Source organism: Dreissena polymorpha, chromosome 10 (assembly GCF_020536995.1).
Source record: "Dreissena polymorpha isolate Duluth1 chromosome 10, UMN_Dpol_1.0, whole genome shotgun sequence".
NCBI classification, from domain to species: Eukaryota; Metazoa; Mollusca; class Bivalvia; order Myida; family Dreissenidae; genus Dreissena; species Dreissena polymorpha.
The window spans coordinates 34,081,333-34,106,108 of record NC_068364.1 but is presented as its reverse complement, the minus strand read 5'-3'; the positions used below and the strand labels follow the sequence as shown (position 1 = coordinate 34,106,108).

Sequence of the window (24,776 nt, the reverse complement as noted above, 5' to 3'; positions counted from 1 at the left end):
TTATATAAAACACTAGCGTTGCGACAGACCAGCTTGCGCAATCCCAGAGTCTTGGGGAATGGGGCCGTATACCCATTAAATAAAACACTAGCGTTGCGCCAGACCAGCTCCCTTGTATGATATAAAACACTATAAACCACTAGCGTTGCGCCAGACCAGCTTGCGCAATCCCAGAGTCTTGGGGAATGGGGCTGTATACCCATTATATAAAACACTAGCGTTGCGCCAGACCAGCTCCCTTGTATTATATAAAACACTATAAAACACTAGCGTTGCGCCAGACCAGCTTGCGCAATCCCAGAGTCTTGTTTGGAGCTACCTTGTCCTCTTTAAAGTCATGCAAGGTTTCTTGGTCTCATTTGCGGACAGGTAGCTCCTTACCAGACTGCCTGAATGTGCAGGCTGGTCTGGAGCTATGCTGGGTGCATATGTTATAAGACCATTTTTCCCATACTGCGCTAATTTATTGTTGTTTATTGGTTGATAGGCAACAATTTTGAGTCTTGAGCGAAGGTATTTAAATACAAGGATTTTTATGCAAGTTAATTAAAAGCCATGCATCAAAGCTACAAAGAACTGTTTATTGACTGATGAATAATGATAATCTGAATATTATTTTTATTCTCACATGACAGTGCTCCAGCTAGGCCTAAATCGAAGGGCGCCGCGCCCTGCCCTCCCGAACCTCCGCCCTGCGCCCCCGAATCTCCGCCCTGCCTCCCCCCCCCCCCTCAAAAAAAAAAATGGGAATAATACAATTATTTATAACATATAAATTAACATGCAATAGAAAGCATTCCAGAAACACCCGCGCGCTCGAACGTGCCCTTTTCACAAAATACTGCGCGTCGAAAGTGCCCTTTTGACAAAAAAGCCACCCTGCCCTTTTCAAATTCTAGCTGGAGCACTGCATGATTTTATTAAACATTTTGCAATTTATATAAATAACTAAATTTTGCTCACTCATCACAGCGAAGATATTTCACTCCACTCTGCTTTGTGTCAGGACTACTTTAAAAAAATTGTTAATGAGTAATAAAATAAAATTATATATTCTATGCAATATACAATTATAAAAAAACTACTTTTCAATTAGATGTTGATATAGGCCTTTTTGTGAGAAAACGGAGCTTGATGCATGTGCATAAATTGTTAGTAAAGTGTTGTCAAAGATTAGGTCGTGCAGTCCACACAGGCTAATCAGGGACTACACTTCTGTCTAGAGTGGATTTTCTTAAAATTACAAGAGAATTCTTTAAACAAACAATTCCATGAATAAGAAAAGTGTCTTCCCTAATTAGCCTGTGCACAAGCTAATCTGGGCAGACACTTTACACACATGCACTAAGCCCCATTTCACAAGCTAATCTGGGCAGACACTTTACACACATGCACTAAGCCCCATTTCACAAGCTAATCTGGGCAGACACTTTACACACATGCACTAAGCCCCATTTCACAAGCTAATCTGGGCAGACACTTTACACACATGCACTAAGCCCCATTTCACAAGCTAATCTGGGCAGACACTTAACACACATGCATTAAGCCCCATTTCACAAGCTAATCTGGGCAGACACTTTACACACATGCACTAAGCCCCATTTCACAAGCTAATCTGGGCAGACACTTTACACACATGCACTAAGCCCCATTTCACAAGCTAATCTGGGCAGACACTTTACACATGCATTAAGCCCCATTTCACAAGCTAATCTGGGCAGACACTTTACACATGCATTAAGCCCCATTTCACAAGCTAATCTGGGCAGACACTTTACACATGCATTAAGCCCCATTTCACAAGCTAATCTGGGCAGACACTTTACACACATGCATTAAGCCCCATTTCACAAGCTAATCTGGGCAGACACTTAATACACATGCACTAAGCCCCATTTCACAAGCTAATCTGGGCAGACACTTTACACACATGCATTAAGCCCCATTTCACAAGCTAATCTGGGCAGACACTTTACACACATGCACTAAGCCCCATTTCACAAGCTAATCTGGGCAGACACTTTACACACATGCATTAAGCCCCATTTCACAAGCTAATCTGGGCAGACACTTAACACACATGCACTAAGCCCCATTTCACAAGCTAATCTGGACAGACACTTTACACACATGCACTAAGCCCCATTTCACAAGCTAATCTAGGCAGACCCTTTACACACATGCATTAAGCCCCATTTCACAAGCTAATCTGGGCAGACACTTTACACACATGCACTAAGCCCCATTTCACAAGCTAATCTGGGCAGACACTTTACACACATGCACTAAGCCCCATTTCACAAGCTTATCTGGGCAGACACTTTACACACATGCATTAAGCCCCATTTTCCCAGAGTGCAGCTCATTTCTATTTGATGTTGATATTTTCCTTCACAGGTGTTGACTTCCTTCTCATATGACATTCATCAAGGCAGACTTCTAACAGTGCTTACCGATGGATCAGGTAAAGTTCTTAGATGACTCAGATATACGTTTTCATGTTGCCTTTTTACACTTTTTCAGTTGTCACTTCTTTCTCTTTAGCTTTTGCTGTTTCTTTATTTTTATTCCCGTCAAATTTTTTTTCGGAGGGGATATAGTAATTGGTTCTGTCCATCTTGTCCTCCGTCCGTCCGGCCGAAACTTTGTCCGGAGCATAACTTCAAATCTATGCAATGGATTTACTTTAAACTTAGAATATAAACGGATGGCAACTAGGAGAAGTGCAGTGACCAAGAACCATAACTCTATCTACCTTAGTTTTTGAATTATCTCCCCTTTTATATAACTTTAAAGTAATTTTTTGTCCGGAGCATAACTCTAAATATACTAAAGGGATTTACTTGAAACTTGAAATATAAACAGATGGCTAGTAGGAGAAGTGCAGTTACTAAGAACCATAACTCTATCTACCTTAGTATTTGAATTATCTCCCTTTATTTTATTTCAAAGTAAATTTGTCCGGAGCATAATTAATTATCTCCCTTTATTTGTTTTTTCAAATATTATTCTACTCTCTAAAACAAATGTTGTCCTACAAGCAAACACATTTTCGGCGGGGATTTGGCACTACTGTGACAAGCTCTTGTTTCTCTAAGCTTTTCCTGTTCTCTGATTTATTTAGTTTTTACTGGAGAATTCCATGCAAAGCTTTCTTTTTTCTATGATTCCCTTTTCAGCATGTTGTCTTTACCACTATATCAATTTCACACTTTTTGTCGTTCAACCTATGAAGTTATGATATTTAAAACCACAACTAACCAATGCATTTAGTTCTTTCTAACGCAAACTGTATCTTATTTTACTTTTTCTGAAATTTTGTATTTCATCGGATTTCACACTTTCTCTTATTTCACACTTATGATTTTTTACCATTTATTTTTTTCTGAAAACTTCTCTTTTTTCCACATGTAGTTTTATTTAGTGCTTTTTCTGATTTCACACTTTCTCTTATTTAACACTCTCTTCTTTTTAACTGTATATGATTTTGCACTTTCCCTTATTTCACGCTTATTTCACACTTTCTTTTATTTCACACTCTTATTTCACACTTTCCCCCAACAATGCAGTGATTGTGTTTAACACGACCACCAATCCTTGCAAGGCTAAGGAGCTCTGGAGCCCCAGCAGAGAGGATGAGCAAGTCAACATTCTGCTGCAGGTCCCTGTGGTAAGTGAGCAGGTCAACATTCTGCTGCAGGTCCCTGTGGTAAGTCAACATTCTGCTGCAGGTCCCTGTGGTAAGTCAACATTCTGCTACAGGTCCCTGTGGTAAGTCAACATTATGCTGCAGGTCCCTGTGGTAAGTCAACATTCTACTGCAGGTCCCTGTGGTAAGACCTGTGCCGCATTACTTAAAATGGGCTTAATGCATGTTCTTGAAGGGTTGTCCCAGTTTAACCTATGCAATCCCCAAAGGCTAATTAGGGACAATTTCCAATAAAACTGGATTTTCTGTTAAGGCAGACTGATTTTAAATGATAAATTCCATGAAAAGCAGAAAGTTCAAACTTCACAGGCTAATAAGGGACAAACTTGATTTTTGCGAAGATGACATTTCCTTTAAGTGAAAAATGCAATCCAGCTGAGAGTCTCGTCACTGTGGACTGCACAGGCTAATATTGCGCAACACTTTACATACATGCATTAAGCCCCATTTTCCCAGAGCAAGGCTCAAATGTAAGAACTCTGGACCCCCAGTGGAGAGGAGGAACATTCTGTCATCAGATTGCCATGGTAGGTCTGGGGCACACAGTCAAAAAGCTCCTTAAAATGGTAGGATAGCAGTGCACACACTGATTACATTCCTAAACCACAACCAACCCATGCATAAAGATCCCTCTCTGACATGCTTTCTCTTATTTCACTGGTTCTATTATTTTGTACTATCTTTACATACAACATGCTCCTTAAAACATTGAAAATGCCTAGTGGACTCTCCTATCTTCTAAACAATTTATTTCCCAAATTAGGGATGTCTAGTATATTTATTTCTATATAAAGAATATTTCTTACAGAAATTCCTTTAAGCAAACAGTGCAGACCCTGATGAGACGCCGCATCATGCCACGTCTTATTAGGGTCTACGCTGTTTGCCAAGGCCTTTTTTCTAGACGCTAGGCATAAATGGGTTAAAACATTGAAAATGCCTTGCATTAGAGCTGTACTTTTGTTTTGTTTTCAAAAGGTAGTTAGTTGTTATAAAACATGTTCATTATGCCCCCCTTCAAAGAAGAGGGGGTATATTGTTTTGCATATGTCGGTCCGTCTGTCCGCCGGTCCGTCGGTCTGTCCACCAGATGGTTTCCGGATGATAACTCAAGAACGCTTAGGCCTAGGATCATGAAACTTCCTAGGTACATTGATCATGACTGGCACCTATTGATTTTCAGGTCACTAGGTAAAAGGTCAAGGTCACAGTGACTCGAAATAGTAAAATGGTTTCCGGATGATAACTCAACAATGCTTAGGCCTAGTTTGGTAAGAGCTGAACTTGAACAATTGTTCAGTAAATACTGGTTGCAGACCTTTTCCTGGCATATTTACAGGTCCCTTTTTCATACCAAATTGTTAAAAAAAAAAGTGATTTTTCTTCCCCAATTTCCCCACCAATTAAAAATATATATATATACTCTCATTCTTATATCTCGATTTGTTAAAAAAAATAAATAAATATGGTATGATATGACAACGAGTTACCAACAAATTTCCTGGACGAGTTTAATAAAATATGGTATGAAATGACGAGTGTCAGATCTTTTTTAGCTCATCTATTCATTGAAAAAAATTATGAGCTATTGTCATCACCTTGGCGTCGGCGTCGGTGTCTGCGTCGACGTCGGCGTCCGGTGAAGTTTTGCGTTTAGGTACACTTTTCTCAGAAAGTAACAATGCTATTGCATTCAAACTTGGTACACTTACTTACTATCATAAGGGGACTGGGCAGGCAAAGATAGATAACTCTGGCATGCATTTTGACAGAATTATGTGCCCTTTTTATACTTAGAAAATTGAAAATTTTGGTTAAGTTTTGTATTTATGTCCATTTTAATCCTTAAGTATCAAAGCTGTTGCTTTCATACTTGCAACACTTACTAACTATCATAAGGGGACTGTGCAGGCAAAGTTATGTAACTCTGACTGGCATTTTGACAGAATTATGTGCCCTTTTTATACTTAGAAAATTGAAAATTTGGTTAAGTTTTGTGTTTAGGTCCACTTTATTCTTACAGTATCAAAGCTATTGCTTTCATACTTGCAACACTTATTAACTATCATAAGGGGACTGTGCAGGCAAAGTGATGTAACTCTGACTGGCATTTGGACAGAATTATGGGCCCTTTATACTCGAAAATTGAAAATTTAGTTAAGTTTTGTGTTTTGGTCCACTGTACCCCTAAAGTATCATAGATATTGCTTTCATACTTGGAACATAAGGGGACAGTAAAAGGACAAGTTGCATAACTCTGGTTGTCTTTTTTTAGAATTATTGCTTTTTTTTGACTTAGTAACTTTGAATATATGGTTAAATTTTGTGTTTCGTTCCACTTAACTTCTAAAGTATCAAGGCTATTGCTTTCAAACTTCAAATACTTTCATGCTATCATGAGGTTACTGTACCTGGCAAGTTGAATTTTACCTTGACCTTTGAATGACTCTCAAGGTCAAATTATTAAATTTTGCTAAAACTGCCATAACTTCTTAGTAACATCACACTATACCCCCCCCCCACCCCATCCCCCCCCCTGCAAGTATTTTTTTGGAAATGGTTAAAAACACAAATATTTATTTTTAATATTTAATTTTTGAAATACCGTCCAACCATCGCACCCAAGAATCGCCTCTCCCCCCACCCCACCAACCCCCCCACCCCCACCAACCCCCCCACCCCGATTTTTTTTTTTCATTTTTTTTCCGCATTTTTGTAAGATAATGTAATAAATGACCACACCCCCACATTATACACTCCTCTTCACTCCGACCCTCCCTCCTTTGTGATTGAAATTGAGAGTCCCTTCACCTTTAAAAATAAAATAGATGAGCGGTCTGCACCCGCAAGGCGGTGCTCTTGTTATCACATGCTTTTACATGAGCAAATTAAATAAATATTTACGCAAACATAATGATAAATCCCGAATGTTGTTTACATTTCGTGACGTCATTTGACGTTGCAACGTCATGACAGCAAAAGTAACAAAATGCGATTGGTCAATAAACGAAAACTAAGCCAATGCAAAGGCTTAAAAATGGTGTATTACACATGTGTAATATAAACAAATACGTAATGGTTGTATTACATGGGAAACAGGGTATAGCATGTGATAAAACAAAGTATAAATCTATAATTTATATGATTTTGTTCTACTAATTTGAAATATTATAAAGTGTAAGGTGTAAGTAGTTTTTTCCAAATAAATAGACTTTGTGCATGAAGAAATTCCCAATCCCTTAATTGCATTTTTTCCAAAAGTGGCCTGGAAAGGCCTGCGTTGATACACAGTATAACAATATACAGTTCGATATAAGCAATCAATGTTTTTTTTCGTTATAAATCGGATCCTGTATTCGGCCACACATAAAAAGTAAATATTTTACCCAAATGAATTTTTTTTTGTATATCTCAAAATTTTGTTCATCTGCCATCCAGCCATATAAGTTAAACCTTAGTAAAAAATAATGCTCAACACTTCTATTCTCAATTTGAAGCACAACAGCAACAATTCTAATTTCCCAATTTTAGTAAAACCGCTACAAATTTTCCCAATTCAAAGGGACCCCCCAAATATGGTGAACAAAAACACTGGCAATAGTAAACCCCACTTCTGGCCCTATGGCATTTTATTGACCAGCTTGGCAGCCCATAACTGGCCAAACTAAATTGAGCACTTTAATTGACCTCTGCATAACCTTAGTATTTGGTCTATAATTATACAATATTAGGCTTCCTGGACAGCACTTTTTTTACTATTTTGAGAATGATGCCAGATAGCTCTGGATTGGGAAAATTTGCAGCGTTTTGACAAAAATTGGGAAATTAGTGTTGTTGTAGTTGTTTTGCTAAAAAATGCTTCAAAATTGAGAATGAAAGTGTTATCAGTATTATATTTAGTAAGTTTGAACTTATATAGCTGGAAGGGAGATGAACAAAGTAATGAGAGGGGGGGGGGAGATTTTAATTGGAAATGTTGAGGTCCCATTTGGGGAAAATATATACTTTTTAGCTCATCTATTTTTTGAAAAAAAATTATGAGCTATTGTCATCACCCTGGCGTCGGCGTCGGCGTCGGCGTTGGCGTTGGCGTCGGCGTCCGGTTAAGTTGTGCGTTTAGGTCCACTTTTCTCAGAAAGTATCAATGCTATTGCATTCAAACTTGGTACACTTACTTACTATCATGAGGGGACTGGGCAGGCAAAGTTAGATAACTCTGGCGTGCATTTTGATAGAATTATGTGCCCTTTTTATACTTAAAAAATTGAAAATTTTGGTTAAGTTTTGCGTTTAGTTCCACTTTTCTCAGTAAGTATCAATGCTATTGCATTCAAACTTGGTACACTTACTTACTATCATGAGGGGACTGGGCAGGCAAAGTTAGATAACTCTGGCATGCATTTTGACAGAATTATGTGCCCTTTTTATACTTAGAAAATTGACAATTTTGGTTAAGTTTTGTGTTTAGGTCCATTTTATTCCTTAAGCATCAAAGCTATTGCTTTCATACTTGCAACACTTACTAACTATCATAAGGGGACTGTGCAGGCAAAGTAATGTAACTCTGACTGGCATTTTGACAGAATTATGTGCCCTTTTTATACTTAGAAAATTGAAAATTTGATTAAGTTTTGTGTTTAGGTCCACTTTATTCCTACAGTATCAAAGCTATTGCTTTCATACTTGTAAGATTTATGAACGATCATAAGGGGACCGTGCAGGCAAAGTTATGTAACTCTGACTGGCATTTGGACGGAATTATGGGCCCTTTATACTTAGAAAATTGAAAATTTGGTTAAGATTTATGTTTTGGTCCACTTTACCCCTAAAGTATCATAGATATTGCTTTCATACTTGGAACACTCACAAACTATCATAAGGGTACAGTAAAAGGACAAGTTGCATAACTCTGGTTGTCATTGTTACGGAATTATGGCCCTTTTTTGACTTAGTAACTTTTAATATATGGTTAAATTTTGTGTTTCGATCCACTTTACTTCTTAAGTATCAAGGCTATTGCTTTCAAACTTCAAATACTTACATGCTATCATGAGGTTACTGTACCTGGCAACTTGAATTTTACTTTTACCTTTGAATGACCTTGACTCTCAAGGTCAAATTATTAAATTTTGCTAAAATTGCCATAACTTCTTTATTTATGATTAGATTTGATGAAACTACTCTTACCTGACATGCCACAATAGACTCCACCCAAACCATCCCCCGTGCCCTCCCCCCCCCCCTCCCCCCCCCCCTATTTTTTTTTTTTTTTTTTTTTTTTTTTAAGATCATTTCACAAATGACCACCACACCCTCACACTATACCCCCACCCCACCCCCCCCCACCCCACCCCCCCCAATTTTTTTTTTTTATTTTTTTTTTATTTTTATTTTTTAAGATCATCTCACAAATTACCACCACACCCTCACACTATACCCCCCCCCATTTTTTTTTTAAAACGGTTATGTTTGAAATACCGTCCAACCATCGCACCCAACCCCCCCCCCATCGCCCCCCCACCCCCCCCCCTTTCCCCCCCGATTTTTTTTTTTTTTTTTTTTCGCTTTTTTGGAAGATAATGTAATAAATGTCCACAACCCCACACTATACACCCCTCTTCACTCCACTCCTCCCTCCTTTGTGATTGAAAATGAGAGTCCCTTTACCTTTAAAAAGAAAATAGATGAGCGGTCTGCACCCGCAAGGCGGTGCTCTTGTTACTATTCGGAATCAGGCCGAATACCAGACCCGATTTTGAAACAAAAAAAAACTGCTTGCTTTTCACTATTTTTTATAATAAGTGCCCTTAAGGAGGTCTATATTTCTTAATGATGGCACCAAAATCTTGTTAAAATAACAAAGACTAATATATTTATAGAAGACTTTTGTATTATAAATTATCATGTTAATTACCCGATATGTTGCAGGAATTCACCACAGATGAGGGTCCAAGTTTCGATAATCTGGTGCTAGCTGGTCTAAGAAACGGGCAGGTAGTGTAGAATAGAATATAAGTATACCCCCTGCAATGAAGGGCAGGGGGTAAATTGATTTCATCATCGATGTTCGTCTGTCTTTCTGTTTCATCCAAATACACAAATTTTTCTGACAAAATACTCCTACACTGTTCAACAAACATCATTAAGATTATCAAATCAAGTTAACCTTGTTAAATTTTAATTAATCTTATTTAAAAACATTTTTGATTAATACTTTTAAATCTTTATAACATAATTATAAAAACTTGATGCATGTTACGAAAAGCGCTTGTCAACAATTAATTAAGTAACTGTTCTACAGTGTTAAAACGGCCTGATGATTATTTGAGATTGTAAATGACCCTCACTTTGTGAAAACAGGGCTTAATGCATGTGAGTAAAGTGTCAGTTTGGGAAAACAGGGCTTTAGGCATGTGAGTAAAGTATCAGTTTGGGAAAACAGAGCTTGATGCATGTGAGTAAAGTGTCACTTTGGGAAAACAGTGCTTAATGCATGTAAGTAAAGTATTACTTTAGGAAAACATAGCTTAATGCATGTGAGTAAAGTGTCACTTTGGGAAAACAGAGCTTAATGCATGTTAGTAAAGTGTCACTTTGGGAAAACAGGGCTTAATGCATGTGAGTAAAGTGTCACTTTGGGAAAACAGGGCTTAATGCATGTTAGTAAAGTATCACTTTGGGAAAACAGAGCTTAATGCATGTGAGTAAAGTGTTACTTTGGGAAAACAGAGCTTAATGCATCTGAGTAAAGTGTCACTTTGGGAAAACAGGGCCTTATGCATGTTAGTAAAGTGTCACTTTGGGAAAACAGGGCTTAATGCATGTAAGTAAAGTATCACTTTGGGAAAACAGGGCTTAATGCATGTGAATAAAATGTCACTTTGGGAAAGGGCTTAATGCATGCTAGTAAATTATCACTTTGGGAAAACAGGACTTAATGCATGTGAGTAAAGTGTCACTTTGGGAAAACAGGGCTTAATGCATGTAAGTAAAGTGGCACTTAGGGAAAACAGGGCTTAATGCATGTGAGTAAAGTGTCACTTTGGGAAAACAGGGCTTAATGCATGTTAGTAAAGTGTCACTTAGGAAAAAAAGGGCTTAATTCATGTGAGTAAAGTGTCACTTTGGGAAAGGGCTTTATGCATGTTAGTTGAGTGTCACTTTGGGAAAACATGGCTTAATGCATGTTAGTAAAGTGTCACTTTGGGAAAACAGGGTTTAATGCATGTGAGTAAAGTGTCACTTTGGGAAAACAGGGCTTAATGCATGTAAGTAAAGTGTCACTTTGGGAAAACAGGGCTTAATGCATGTGAGTAAAGTGTCACTTTGGGAAAACAGGGCTTAATGCATGTGAGTAAAATGTCACTTTGAAAAAACTGGGTTTAATTCATGTGAGTAAAGCGTAATCCTAGAGTTTCCCTATGCTGATTAGGGACTCAACGTTCCGCTTTTAAAAGATGTTTTGTTTAAAAGAAGTCTCTAATTTATAAAAATTCAGTTTAGACAAAAAGTGTGGTCCCTTATTAGCCTGTGGAGAATGCACTGGCTAATCAGGGACAGCATTTTACTCATATGCATTGAATGGTGGTCATTTGGTGATAAAATTTCCGAAAAAAAACAAATTTAAATAAACCCAGTGTTTTTTCCACCATGTTAGGAATGGTTCTGAGGCCTTTTTCATTGGATTGTGGTGTTTTGACTAAATTGGGAAATCAATGTTGTTGTTTGGTTTTTCAATATTATATTTACTAAGGTTCAACTCATAGAGCTGCATGGGAACTAAATGTTGAGATCTAAAAAAATAATTTTTGTTTTGGGGTTGGGTGGGGGAAAGCATTCAATTGGGAATTGTTACGTCCAATTTGGGACAAATGTTAACTTTTTTCGATTGGGAATAGGGTCGAATTTAAACAAAAAAACACCACTAACACCACTATAATAGATGGTTATGTTAAAAAAATAGACTACCAATATTGCTACGATTTCAGATCACACTCTGCGAGGCGGCAGTTTGCTCCCTTCATGAGCCAATTCAAGCGCACGAGGGTGCGGTAATGTGTCTCGAAAGCTGCCTCAATGTAAGCGACAGTGGCAAGCTTCTGCGTGATACGGTGGACCGGATAGTGTCTGGCGGCACCGACCAATACGTGAAGGTTTGGTCCGTGGTCGTTCAGTTGGAACGGAAGAAGCTATTTGTGAACGTTACCCTTGTGATAAAGGTAAGACGACAGCTCATTTAAACACACAATTCCATGAAAGCGGAAAGTGTTGTTCCGTAGTAGCCTCCCCAAACTGCACAGGCTAATATGAGACAAAACTTAACGCATTTGCATTGAGTCAGATTTACCTATTGCCTGACTTAATCATAGTTTTATACCCTGATTGCAAAAAATATATTCACCTTCCTTACACTTGTGCTCCATTCTCCTTTACTTTTTACATAAGTTTGAGGTGGATTTAGCCCATATCTAAGTAACAGTTTGGGTTTTTAATAGGTAGTCGCGTTAGCGGCCGACTAAATTTACAGATGTTTTGCAAATCATTATGGGCTTAGCTACGCTAAGGACGGTAACTCACTACGCTAGGAACGATAACCGCTGCAGACGATGAATGCATGGGAGCATTTGCCCTACTACTGCAGTGTGTGCATTTACCAGCTTGTAAGACAACATTGGCCAATCTAGTGTTTATCATTGACATTTGTACATATTGGCTGCTTTCAGGGAAAACGGGGCTTAATGCATGTCAAATAAGATTAGCCTGTGCACACTGATTAGCCTGTGCTATGCGCACAAGCTAATCAAGGACGACAACAGCGAACATCTTCAATGCCTTCAGGGCTTTGATTTTCCATGGTTTATTCAGCTGATATCATTGATAATTATCATGACATTGTTCCTTGTTTGGAAATTACGGTGAAGTTAAGTTTTGAGCTGTAATTTGCAGCAATTAGTTTAATTTAGCTCATAGGATTTGCCTGAAAATATAACTGAAGCTGAAAAACTGGCTATTACTTCAATTTTGAATCAATTACAGCAACTGCTAACACATTCAACCACTGTTATAAAGAACAATCAAAAGGTCAAAAGCTTCCCACCATATATGAGCATGGTGGTGTCATCTTGTGTATAGACATGAGTATCCTCTATCTGTAAATCTTTTGGTTTTCTGGGCTTATACCTTTCAGCATTGGAACCTAATTTTAAAGGCCTTTGCCATAGAACGTGGTGTCTCATCAGGATCCAAACTGTTTGCTATTCTGATAGTATTCTTTGAAAAAAAAATCGAAGAAAATGCTAATGTTAGAAATTCAGCAGACGACATTTTAGCAGACGACAAATTTCCCAGCATGCAAAGGGTTAACAAGGTGCAAAAACATAATATCACATACAAGTGCGGCCTATTGTTTTTAGGGACATAGCTTTACATTTTAGGTGAAGTAATTGTGTGACCATCCAAGTTTACTACCAGTATTTGAACCTAAATTTCATTTGAGGTGAATCCGGTTGAAACTGTTGAAACCCAATCGTGCATGAAGACACTGGATTTGTTTAAATAAATGCTGACAGTGAACAAACAAACAAAAGCTTAACCCATTTATGCCTAGCGTCTAGAAAAAAGGCCTTGCCAAACAGCGTAGACCCTGATGAGACGCCGCATGATGTGGCGTCTCATCAGGGTCTGCGCTGTTTGCTTAAAGGAATTTCTGTAAGAAATATTCTAAATATAGAAATAAATATACTAGACATCCCTAATTTTGGAAATAAATTGATCAAATTTAGAAGGATGGGAGAGTTCACTAGGCATATATGGGTTAAAATGTATCCTCGTTCTCTTTTTAAGGTGACATTTTTTCCAATTACTTCCCATCCAAGTTATCATGTTGAAGTAGGTTTTTGAAAAAGCCTTAATTAAAAAAAAAATGAAAACCTGGACACTGGGGCAAACATCCAAATTGAGATTTGAAGTTAAACAAAAAGCAACTTCTGGGTATGCATGTACAAATAATACAGTTTGAGTTTTAAATTTTCATTTTATGAAGTCTTTGAACACTTTGTATTGCAAATCAGTGCTATCCACAGGATTTTTTCAGACGCCCCGGGGCCGTTTAGGGGGGGGGGACTTATTACTTTTTCCGTCACTACTCATTACCGGATAATCTCGTATATTCCATTTTAAAAAGCAAAATCTGGTAAATATTTATGATAAAAGTGCTCAAGAATTTCAAGAAACACAAACATTTGCCATTTTTCTTAAGTATCAAATGCATTTTGGCATATGTTACTATTTATAATGATATGATGATATGTCCAATCGGGGCGTTTTTTTCCCCTCTGAACACGCGTTAATCGCCTGTAGTGATGTTTTCCTTTTTATACAACACAAAATACACCCACACTTTTCATGCGCTGTTCTACATGTCTGCATAATTTTCGCGCGCTTTTTATAGAGACAAAGGATAAAGCAGTGTTTATTTGTCGCTTGAATTTGTTAATATTTGTTAGCATTAAAAAAATCGGAAGCGTGTTTTGGATTACAAATTTAATAATGCTCATTTGAGAATCGACAGAAACATTTACAGTTGTGCGTAATTAATTCAACGATAATTTGTTAAAGCGCATTACGAGTCGAATACATGTTTTGACCATATTATGCACGAAATGCACAATATCCACGAGGATTACACCCTGTTGCCATCAGTCTTCTTAGTAAGTGGCCGAGACTCGTCGTATGCATGATCTTAATGCCGGTATTACTGCCTACGAGTGTTGTCACTCATTCAAAGCGTGCGCTCTCATTGGCCAATATCGATTTTCCATTACAACGATGATCCGTCTTTAGGCGGGCTTAAGGTGGGTAAAGAGATACATGACGTAATTGACAGAGGATCATAAATTGGCTCTAACAATTTTCGGCGCAGTTGATATCGCTTTTATGTTAAGAATGCCTGGTTGCAGTATAAAATATACACACTGATCAGAAAATTTCAAGCGCCTCACAGACTCTGATTTTGACTTTCAAGCGCCCTGGCGAGGGAACGTTAAATGGCCTGTGGAAAGCACTGCTGCAAATCATAAAGTCAGATGTAAGCTTTTCATCCATCTGAGACCTTTTTTGTTGCAACTGAAGTCTAAGTTTTGGAGCCCATTTCTTGCAATTTACAAAAAATTGTTTAATTTGTAAACAGTGACAATAATTGTGTTTAAACATTTTGTAAAAAAATTAAGAGAGCCTAACAGCTAATGTGAGATATTATTTGTACTTAATGGTTTTATAAAGTTATTCCGATAATACTGTTGGTTGACCAACCTCTCAGTGCAAACATGTACATAAGCAACCTAGAATGCTTAATTCTAGGGCTCTTGACTACCAAACTGAGGATTGCTGGTTAAATTCCTACAAACATGTTACTTGTGTGGTGATTGATCATGAAATCAATTCTCGAATAATTCATTGTCCTTAACTCTGATTTAAATGGGGCAATTGTAAGTTACTTGCATTAGTATGCGTACACAGTAACTGTTTAACAGACTTGAAACATTTGAATCCCTTTGGTGACCACCTTGACTTAATAACTGTAGTGAATTTGTTAGCTCAAAGCTGTGACTTAATATCTGTACCATTGTAAATTGTGAACAAATGTGTCCAGTTCTGAGAAAACTGCAGTCCGCACAGGCTAATCGGGGATGACATTTTTTTCGCATAAATTGGATTTTTGCTAAGAAGAGACTTCATTAAACGAAAAATACCATAAAAGCGTAAAGTGTCGTCCCTGATTAGCCTGTGTGGACTGCACAGGCTAATCTGGGACGACACTTTACGCACATGCATTAAACCCAATTTTCTCAGAACAAGACACAAATACATACATAACATGTAGAGTATCCAAGCCTTGTTGATACCTCCTAAGTTGAAGAGGCATATAAGTGGAAGACATCAATGGTCGTGAACATATATGGAAACATTTATATTGTCTAATAAGTGGGTCGTTTCCTGTCATTATTGACACACAATAAGTTCCTTGTAGATGTTGAAGATTTGTATGTTTGCTGGTGTGAAAGTAAAGACTAGTAATTATTGACTATAATAATTATCTCAGTTCAAGTTGAACCAAATTGCTGTGAGAAATTTCAATTCTTCTTATTATTTATGTCGCAGATACATTAAAAATCATCTACAGTGTCCAGTTATATGCTAAAATTTATCTGGTTTATTTTCCTTCCCTCCTTCCCATTTTTTATACGCCTGTTGAAAACGGGACGCATTATAGTTTCACCCTTGGCGGGTGGGCAGCGGCGTCCACAGCAGTGTTCGCCTTCTTATTCAAATAGTTTTTATATGATCTTCACCAAACTTGGTCAGAAGTTGTATCTAGACAATATCTAGGTCAAGTTTGAATATGGGTCATGCCGGGTCAAAAACTAGGTCACGTGGTCACTTAGTGCATTTCAACGATTTAGCATGGTGTCCGCTCTCTAATTGAAGTAGTTTTCATCTGATCTTCACCAAACTTGGTCAGAAGAATGATATCTAGGTCAAGTTTGAATATGGGTTATGCTGGGTCAAAAACTATGTCAGGGGGTCACTTAGTGCATTTCAAGGATTTAGCATGGTGTCCGCTCTCTAATTGAAGTAGTTTTCATCCGATCTTCACTAAATTTGGTCAGAAGTTGTGACTAAATGATATCTAGGTCAAGTTCAAATATGGTTCATGCCGGGTCACAAACTAGATCACAAGGTCAATTAGTGCATTTGAAGCATTAAGCATGGGGTCCACTCTCTAATTGAAGTAGTTTTTATCCGATCTTCTCTATATTTGGTCAGAAGTTGTGTCTAGATGATATGTAGGTCAAGTTCAAATATGGGTCATGGTAAGGTTATCAAGTTGTCCAAAACCTTCAAACGGGCCTATCTTGTGACAGTTTGGCACTCTTGTTCCTCCTTATTATCCCCCGCCATAGGAAGAGGGATATTGTTTTGGCGTTGTCCGTCCGTCCAGCACATAATATATATGATTAAGAGGATGATGCACGCCAAACGGGATTGTACAACATCTGTTTATAACGGAGTTATGGCCCTTTGTATCTTTTAAAAATGCTTTTAATATAAGCTTAGAGCTCTATCTCTATTAACACATAAGCCAGAGCCATGACACTTGCCATTGTTGTTCCCAATCATCTCTGGGTGCTTCACATTCAACACCCATAATCCTAGGGTCAAAGGTCAAGGTCACACATTGAGGTCAAAGGTCACACATTTCATGAATAATTCATTATTTAGTCTTTCCTTTACTATGCATCGAGGGATTGTGTCATAACTGTCCACAATCGTTCGCCATTATCTAGACAAGTCAAATATAAGATCCAGGCTGCTAGGGTCATGGTCAAAGTCACACTCGAAGGTCAAAATCAATCATTTTGATAAAATATGCCTTATTTGGTAAGGATTATACCATACTAAAATGGATTCTCAAAATGTCCTGATGTAATTGTTCTCAATTATCAGGCACAACCCTTCACTTATACCTTTTCTTTTAGTTCTACACCCATCCATAAACACAATTTATTTGAAGTGGGATATAAATTCAACGAATTTGCTTGTTTCACTTTGTTTACAATTTTACGCTCAATTATTTAATTGACTGATCGGGCTATTTAATATGCATTTATGATCGACGGACTGGCCCAATAATCGAATCAGGCTTTGGGCTTATAGGCTAATACGAAGACTGGATAGCATTTTTTTTAAGTCATTAGTGACTTAATTGGGTGAAAATTGTCTCATCAAAAGGGTATAAAAATAATTGTTAATGCTTTTTTAAAACTTCAACTTATTAAGTTTCTCAAGTTTCAAATGTTCATTTGTTTCAGATCCTCTTGTCAAGTGTAAATTTGTTTCAGATGTCATTGTCAAGTGTTCATTTGTTTCAGATGTCATTGACAAGTATTCATTTATGTCAGATTGTATTGTCAAGTGTTCATTTGTTTCAGATCCTCTTGTCAAGTATTCATTTATTTCAGATCGTATTGTCAAGTGTTCATTTGTTTCAGATCCTCTTGTCAAGTATTCATTTATTTCAGATCTTATTGTCAAGAGTTTGTTTTAACACTACAGTATGGCGTTGTGAGTATGGTGTTCGCCAAATACTGGTTCTACCCAAAAACAAACTTAAGGGCTTTACAATAAGCCGTCAGCTTTAAGCTGGGTTCCCACTGCCGATCAGATCAACTCGATCAAGCCCGACCAAGCGGTCGGGTACTGGTCTGGTTTGATCAGCATGAGTGGTCGGGGGTGGTCGGGTAGTTCAGCATTGGTCTGGCTTCCTACCCGATATTTTTTGACATGTCAAAAAATATGTATACCTGTTTTAGTCGAGCTTGGGCGGGAAATTTTGGTGATCGGGATGATCGAGTTGATCGGATCGGCAGTGGGAACCCACCTTTAGATACAATCAATCTAAAAGAAGTAGGTTTGAACTAAACTTATTGTTCATTTGTTTCAGATCATATTGTCAAGTGTTCCTCTATTTCAGATTATATTGTCAAGTGTTCCTCTATTTCAGATCATATTGTCAAGTGTTCCTCTATTTCAGATCCTATTGTCAAGTGTTCCTCTATTTCAGATCATATTGTCAAGTGTTCCTCTATTTCAGATCATATTGTCAAGTGTTCCTCTATTTCAGATCCTGTTGTCAAGTGTTCCTCTATTTCAGATCCTAATATCAAGTGTACCTCTATTTCAGATCCTATTGTCAAGTGTACCTCTATTTCAGATCCTATTGTCAAGTGTTCCTCTATTTCAGATCCTGTTGTCAAGTGTTCCTCTACTGCTGTGCATGTATAGCGATATTGTGTGTGTGGCACTTTTTGAGAACAAGGAATTCAGACGGAGGTGGTAAGTGTCAAGATTTTTTTTAAAATAGGGGTTTACTGCTTTTATAGAAAGGCCTTAAAGCGGACCTGATCCAAATCCCCCCCCCCCATTTTTTTAAATCTCATAATATCCCATAATCTCTTAACTGTATAACTTTAATCTACATGATTTTGTTCTCCTAATTTGAATTATTATGAAGAGTTATATTTGATTAGTTTTTCTCAAATCAGTGGACTTAAAGTTAGAACTTAATTTTTCCAAAAATTCCCAGGAAATGGCAGGATGTGTCAATATTTGTTGATAAAAATCCCAGTTTAGTTAATTTTGTTGATTAAAAATTCCCAAATTTGCCATTTTATCGATTTAAAAAATCCCAATTTGACCAGACTCCTTTTCCCGAAATGGCTAGGAAAACCCTTGTAAAATTACAAAATTTCTGAGAAATGTAATCTTTTAGTTGAATAATTTAAATTCTTTTGTGATCTACCAAAAGTTACCTTTGTTTGAAAGTGTTGTTTTAATTTAGGAGATATTTTGATGTCCCTGTATGGAAGCATTCTTTATAGATCTCCTCCATAGATGCCAGCAAAGCTTAGAAAAGCTGAGCTACGAGCCATTTTGAGAGGTTCATGTTTAAGTCTGAGCCAATCATTTAACTTTTACAATAAACAATAAAAAAGCAACACTTAATGACATCATGACATATTGGCAAGATGATGTTGGTGGACAAAAAGTTCTTGGATTTTTATAATGGAGATGAAATCAAACAAAGTCTATTTAAGTGGGTGTGTTGTTTTTTTCTTGTTATTGTGTGCCTTATTATAGGATAACAGGATAAGTGATCTTCGCTCTGGTAAAATGGGGCTTAATGATTCAACAATATTTTTTTAGAAATGAGCCTTGTTTGTCGTATAATTACCCCACTTCATTTTTTTTTCCAATTTACACCAATCTCATAAATGACCCCTGAGTCAATCAGATTTTTTAACACTCGCGGGTCCATGGAAAGTCATGACCTTGACATTTGGGGCCAGTTGGGTCAAGTTCAAGGTAACTGTAAAAAATGATAAAATAATAAAAATACATCAACTTGTGGTTTCCGGTCAATAACTTTCGTATGCATGGTGAAACTTGATGAAACTGAGAAAATAGCAAGCAGGCATGGAGACCTTAATGAGTTTAATATGAGAACGTTTACTATGAGGTCAAGTAACAATTACTTAATCACCCTCTCATTCACTCAATCACCCGAGCACATACTTAATCACTTGCACACTTATTCAACCGCTCACACACTTAATCACCCACTTACACACCCATCACCCTCTCATATACAAAATCACCTGATCAAATACTTAATCACTTGTTCACACACTCAATCACCCGATCACATACTAAATCACTTGCTCACACACTCAATAAACCGCTCACATACTTATCTACCGCTCACAAACTCAATCAACCACACACACTTAATCTCCCGCTCACAAACTCAATCAACCGCACACTCACTCAATCAACCGCACACATACTTAATTTCTTGCTCACAAACTCAATCAACCGCACACTCACTCAATCAAGCCCTGTAAGTTGTCAATGCTTTTACTTATAAGTTAAAAAAAACAACACCAGAGAATAGTTGTTTATTTATTCATTTACAAGTGCTGAGAATTTTCAGTACATTGACTTTGAAATATAAGCGCGTCAAACATCCATGGCATATGTACCATAAATACACGAATATAATACGCCCTCATGTAAAATACACACCCCTGAGTTTGGTCCAAATTTATCGGTAAAAATTGAAAATCCGAGTAAAATATGCACTTAAAAAAACAGTGTCTGAAATCGTCCATGACGCTGTCATTTCCGAAAAAAATGTGTCAATATATTTTTGTGTTGTGATAATAGCGAATCAATTGGTCGTTAGCAACCATCTGTTTCACAGTAATACACCGGCTTTTATCAACACCTCAAATACACAGGTCTAACTGACAAGCGATGGCCCTTCTCAACACCTTAACCAATAACACACGGGCCACCTGCTGACATCCGGGTCAATTAAGCAGTCATAATTGCAAAAGAAAGAAACAGAGACGCTGTTTTTTTATAACATTTAATTCCATTTGACAATATTCAGATCGATAATAATTATAATAATAAAATAATAAGTATTATTATTATATATCTATAATTCCGATGGTTGGTTTAATTACCGCAAGCACAGTTGCCCCCCCCCCCATTGATGTAATGGTGTAATTCAAAATGTCTGACACGCAGCGATTAACAACGATTAATTTGAAAATTTTCACATGAACATTTTTGTTCTGCTCTACATTCATATATAATACGCACCCCTTAGTTTATGAAAAATTTGGCAGGTAAAAAAGTGCGTATTATATTTGTGTATTAACAGTATTTATTTTTAAGACGAGCATTTCTTTAAATTATATATTTCAAATTAAATCACATGATAAGTAAAACAATCAAAAATTTTCTCATCTGTAAAATCTAATAAAATGATAAATAGCACATAATTTGATCCGTGTGAAAATTGCTAATTTAAGCCCTGTTTCCCTAGAGCAAGGCTGATTTAAGCCCCATTTTCCTAGAGCAAGGCTAATTTAAGCCCATTTTCCTAGAGCAAGGTTGATTTAAGCCCGTTTTCCTAGAGCAAGGCTGATTTAAGCCTGTTTTCCTAGAGCAAGGCTGATTTAAGCCCCATTTTCCTTGAGCAAGGCTCATTTTTAACCTTTATTCAAGGCCTCTGGTGATGTACAAGCTGGTCCCCATGAATAGAACGGGACGGAGCAGCCCAGGGTACGTGATGCCCCTGCAGATGTCACATCCTGTAGACGAGGATCATACGCAAGAGGTTGGTAGACAAACGTTTTCAAGGGTCGTCAAAATGTAGTTGAGAAACAGAGAACGATATGTGGTTTTTCACAAGAGGTTTGTGGCAAAATGTTTTCGAGGGTTGTACAAAGTGTAGTTGAGAAACAGAGAGCGATTTGTGGTACTTCACAAGAGGTTTGTAGCAAAACGTTTTTGAGGGTCGTCCAAAATGTAGTTGAAAAACAGAGAATAATATGTGGTTTTCACAATAGGTTTGTAGCAAAATGTTTTTGAGGGTCGACATAATGCAGTTGAGAAACAAAGAACGATATATGGTTCTTCACAAGAGGTTTGTGGCAAAAAAGTTTTTTATTTTGGTTTAAACCTATTTATTTTTGCACGATTGCATAAAAAGCCTTAGGCTTATTTGAGACGCTCTAAAGTCCATTTCCTGAGATTATAAGTTAACACTATACTTGGTGTCTATGGGGGTAATCTAAACAACGCTCCCACAGTGGGGATCAAACCTGTGACCTCCCGATAGCTAGGCAGACACCATATCAACTACACTATGGTGATATTATAAGTTAACCAGTACTTGTTGTCTATGCGGGTAATCTAAAAAACGCTCCCACAGTGGGGATCAAACCTGTGACCTCCCGATAGCTAGGGGGACACCATATCAACTACACTATGGTGATATAGGCAGACACCATATCAACTACACTATGGTGATATTATTAAGTTAACCAGCACTTGGTGTCTATGGGGGTAATCTAAAGAACGCTCCCACAGTGGGGATCAAACCTGTGACCTCCTGATTGCTAGGCGGACACCATATCAACTACACTATGGTGATATAGGCGGACACCATATCAACTACACTATGGTGATATAGGCGGACACCATATCAACTACACTATACTTGGTGTCTATGGGGGTAAATCTAAAGAACGCTCCCACAGTGGGGATCAAACCTGTGACCTCCCGATAGCTAGGCGGTCACCATATCAACTACACTATGGTGATATTATAAGTTAACCAGTACTTGGTGTCTATGGGGGTAATCTAAAGAACGCTCTCACAGTGGGGATCAAACCTGTGACCTCCTGATTGCTAGGCGGACACCATATCAACTACACTATGGTGATATAGGCGGACACCATATCAACTACACTATACTTGGTGTCTATGGGGGTAATCTAAAGAACGCTCCCACAGTGGGGATCAAACCTGTGACCTCCCGATAGCTAGGCAAACACCATATCAACTACACTATGGTGATATAGGCGGACACCATATCAACTACACTATGGTGATATTTTTTTAGCTTCATCCAAAATGTAATCAAGAAAAGGAGAACGATATGTGGTATTTCTCTTTTTTAACGTTTTCCAAAACTAATTTGACCTTTTGTTCACAGCTCCCACCTATAACAAAATAGGTTATATATAAGTCACTGTTGTGTAGTGGATATGTTATGTTCCGAGCGACTGAGAGAGATCACGGGTTTGATCCCCACTGTGGATACGTTCTTTAGATCTCAAGATTCCAAGTATTGGTTCTACCCACTATATGTTTTTGATGGTTGTCCAAATTTAGTTGAGAAAAGGAGTACAATATGTGGTATTTCTCTTTTTTTTACATGTTTTTCAAAAACTAATTTGACATTTTGTTCACAGCTACCACCTTGCAACAACATAGCCTAGCAACCAGGAGGTCACGGGTTAGATCCCCACAGTTTGAACTATCTTTAGGTCTACCTAAAAGACATCAAGTACTGGGTCTATCCAGGAAACAGACTTGAGAGTGTTTCAATAAACCTTCGCCGTTTGCTGCTCTGGAGCATAAATAAATAGGTTTAAACTTAAACTAAGAGGAGCATAGCTAAAAATTGTTACAGTTCTACACTAATTTGACAGTAACAAGATGCTGGTAGCCAAATGGTTTGAGAGTGGTCCAAATGTAGTGGTGACATGAAGAAAGCCATGTAGTATTTTGCTTGTTTCAATATATGGACTGTTAACTGGGAAAATGGGGCTTAATACATATGCTTAAAGTGTCATCCCAGATAAGCCTGTGTAGTCCACACAGGTTAATCAGGGACGACACTTTCTTCCGAAACTGGATTTTTGTTTAGAGGAGGCCACCTTAAAACGAAAATTCCCATACAAGCTTAAAGTGTCATCCCTGATTAGCCTATGCAGACTGCACAGGCTATTCTGGGACAACATGGAACGGAAATGCATTAAGGCCCAGTTTTCGAGAAAAAGGCTCAAATGTATATGAGGGTCGTCCAAATTTGGTGGAGAAATAAGGAACAGTTTGTGGTATTTTGCTGTTTTTACATATCTTTTTTTTCAGACACACATTGAATATCCTATTCAAGGCTCCCACCTTGCAAGAAAATACTGTAAAATCATTATTACTTATGGTAGCATTAATTTTGTTGGTTTTGTTGTTTGTCAATTTCACAAACTTTACACAAACACATTGGAAAATGATGGAAAATTTCTCTTTTTTGCTCCTCAAAATCAGAAATCCACAAATTTATGTGTCCAAGAAAAAGTTTTTTTTAAACCGCAAATTTGTTTTGAAAGTATATAAATGAACCACACTTTGCGAAAAGGGGGTTTAATGCATGTGCGTAAAGTGTTGTCTCAGATTAGCCTGTGCAGTCCGCACAGGCCAATCAAGACGACACTAACCTGGATTTTTGCTAAGAAAGGACTTTCTTTAAACAGAAAATATCATAGAAGCGTAAAGTGTTGTCCCTGATTAGCCTGTGCGGACTGCACAGGTTAATCTGGGACGACACTTTGCGCACATGCATTTAACCCCTTTTTCACAGAGCACGGCCCAAATGATATTACAGTGTCTTTTATTTCAGCTGACTGCCTTGGACAAGTGCCCCATGATCAACCTGGTCGTGACTTCGGGAAAGGACGGTTTTGTAAAGGTGGGCGGTGTAATTTTTAAGCATTTTAAAATGGGGCCGGGTCCCTTTGGACTGGGAAAATTTACAGCATTTAGACTAAAATTGGGAAATTGGTGTTGTCTTTGTTTTGTTTCTAATAAGTGCTTTGAAAAAAGAAATTAAGTAAGGTTCAACTTTTATAGCTGGATGAGAAATGAACAAAATGTTGAGATCTAAAAAGATTTTTTTTTTTTTTTGAACTTTCAATTGGGAATCTGTAGGTTCCATTTGGGAAAATTACATACTTTTTTCCATGAGCAATAGCGCCGAATAATTAACCCGATTTTGAATGAAAAAAAAACACTAATGGGTGTAATAAAGCTTCAAATACATGTAATATAGAGTGAATTTAAGTATTCCAAAATAGACATTTATTAA

At 37.6% G+C, this 24,776-nt stretch overlaps 1 protein-coding gene across 3 annotated transcripts in view; it reads left to right on the top strand.

The window, feature by feature from the left end:
* LOC127847193 (uncharacterized) overlaps positions 1-24,776 on the top strand; it is a 227,020-nt gene that overhangs the window by 49,979 nt on the left and 152,265 nt on the right. For 2 of the 3 annotated variants that reach the window (XM_052378917.1, XM_052378916.1), the window contains exons 17-23: positions 2,401-2,467; positions 3,573-3,673; positions 9,641-9,706; positions 11,701-11,931; positions 18,486-18,607; positions 21,350-21,461; positions 24,312-24,380. In XM_052378917.1, coding sequence (XP_052234877.1) covers positions 2,401-2,467; positions 3,573-3,673; positions 9,641-9,706; positions 11,701-11,931; positions 18,486-18,607; positions 21,350-21,461; positions 24,312-24,380 — 768 coding nt within the window. The remainder of the gene's footprint in view (positions 1-2,400; positions 2,468-3,572; positions 3,674-9,640; positions 9,707-11,700; positions 11,932-18,485; positions 18,608-21,349; positions 21,462-24,311; positions 24,381-24,776) is intronic. The other variant, XM_052378918.1, reaches the window with a different exon arrangement.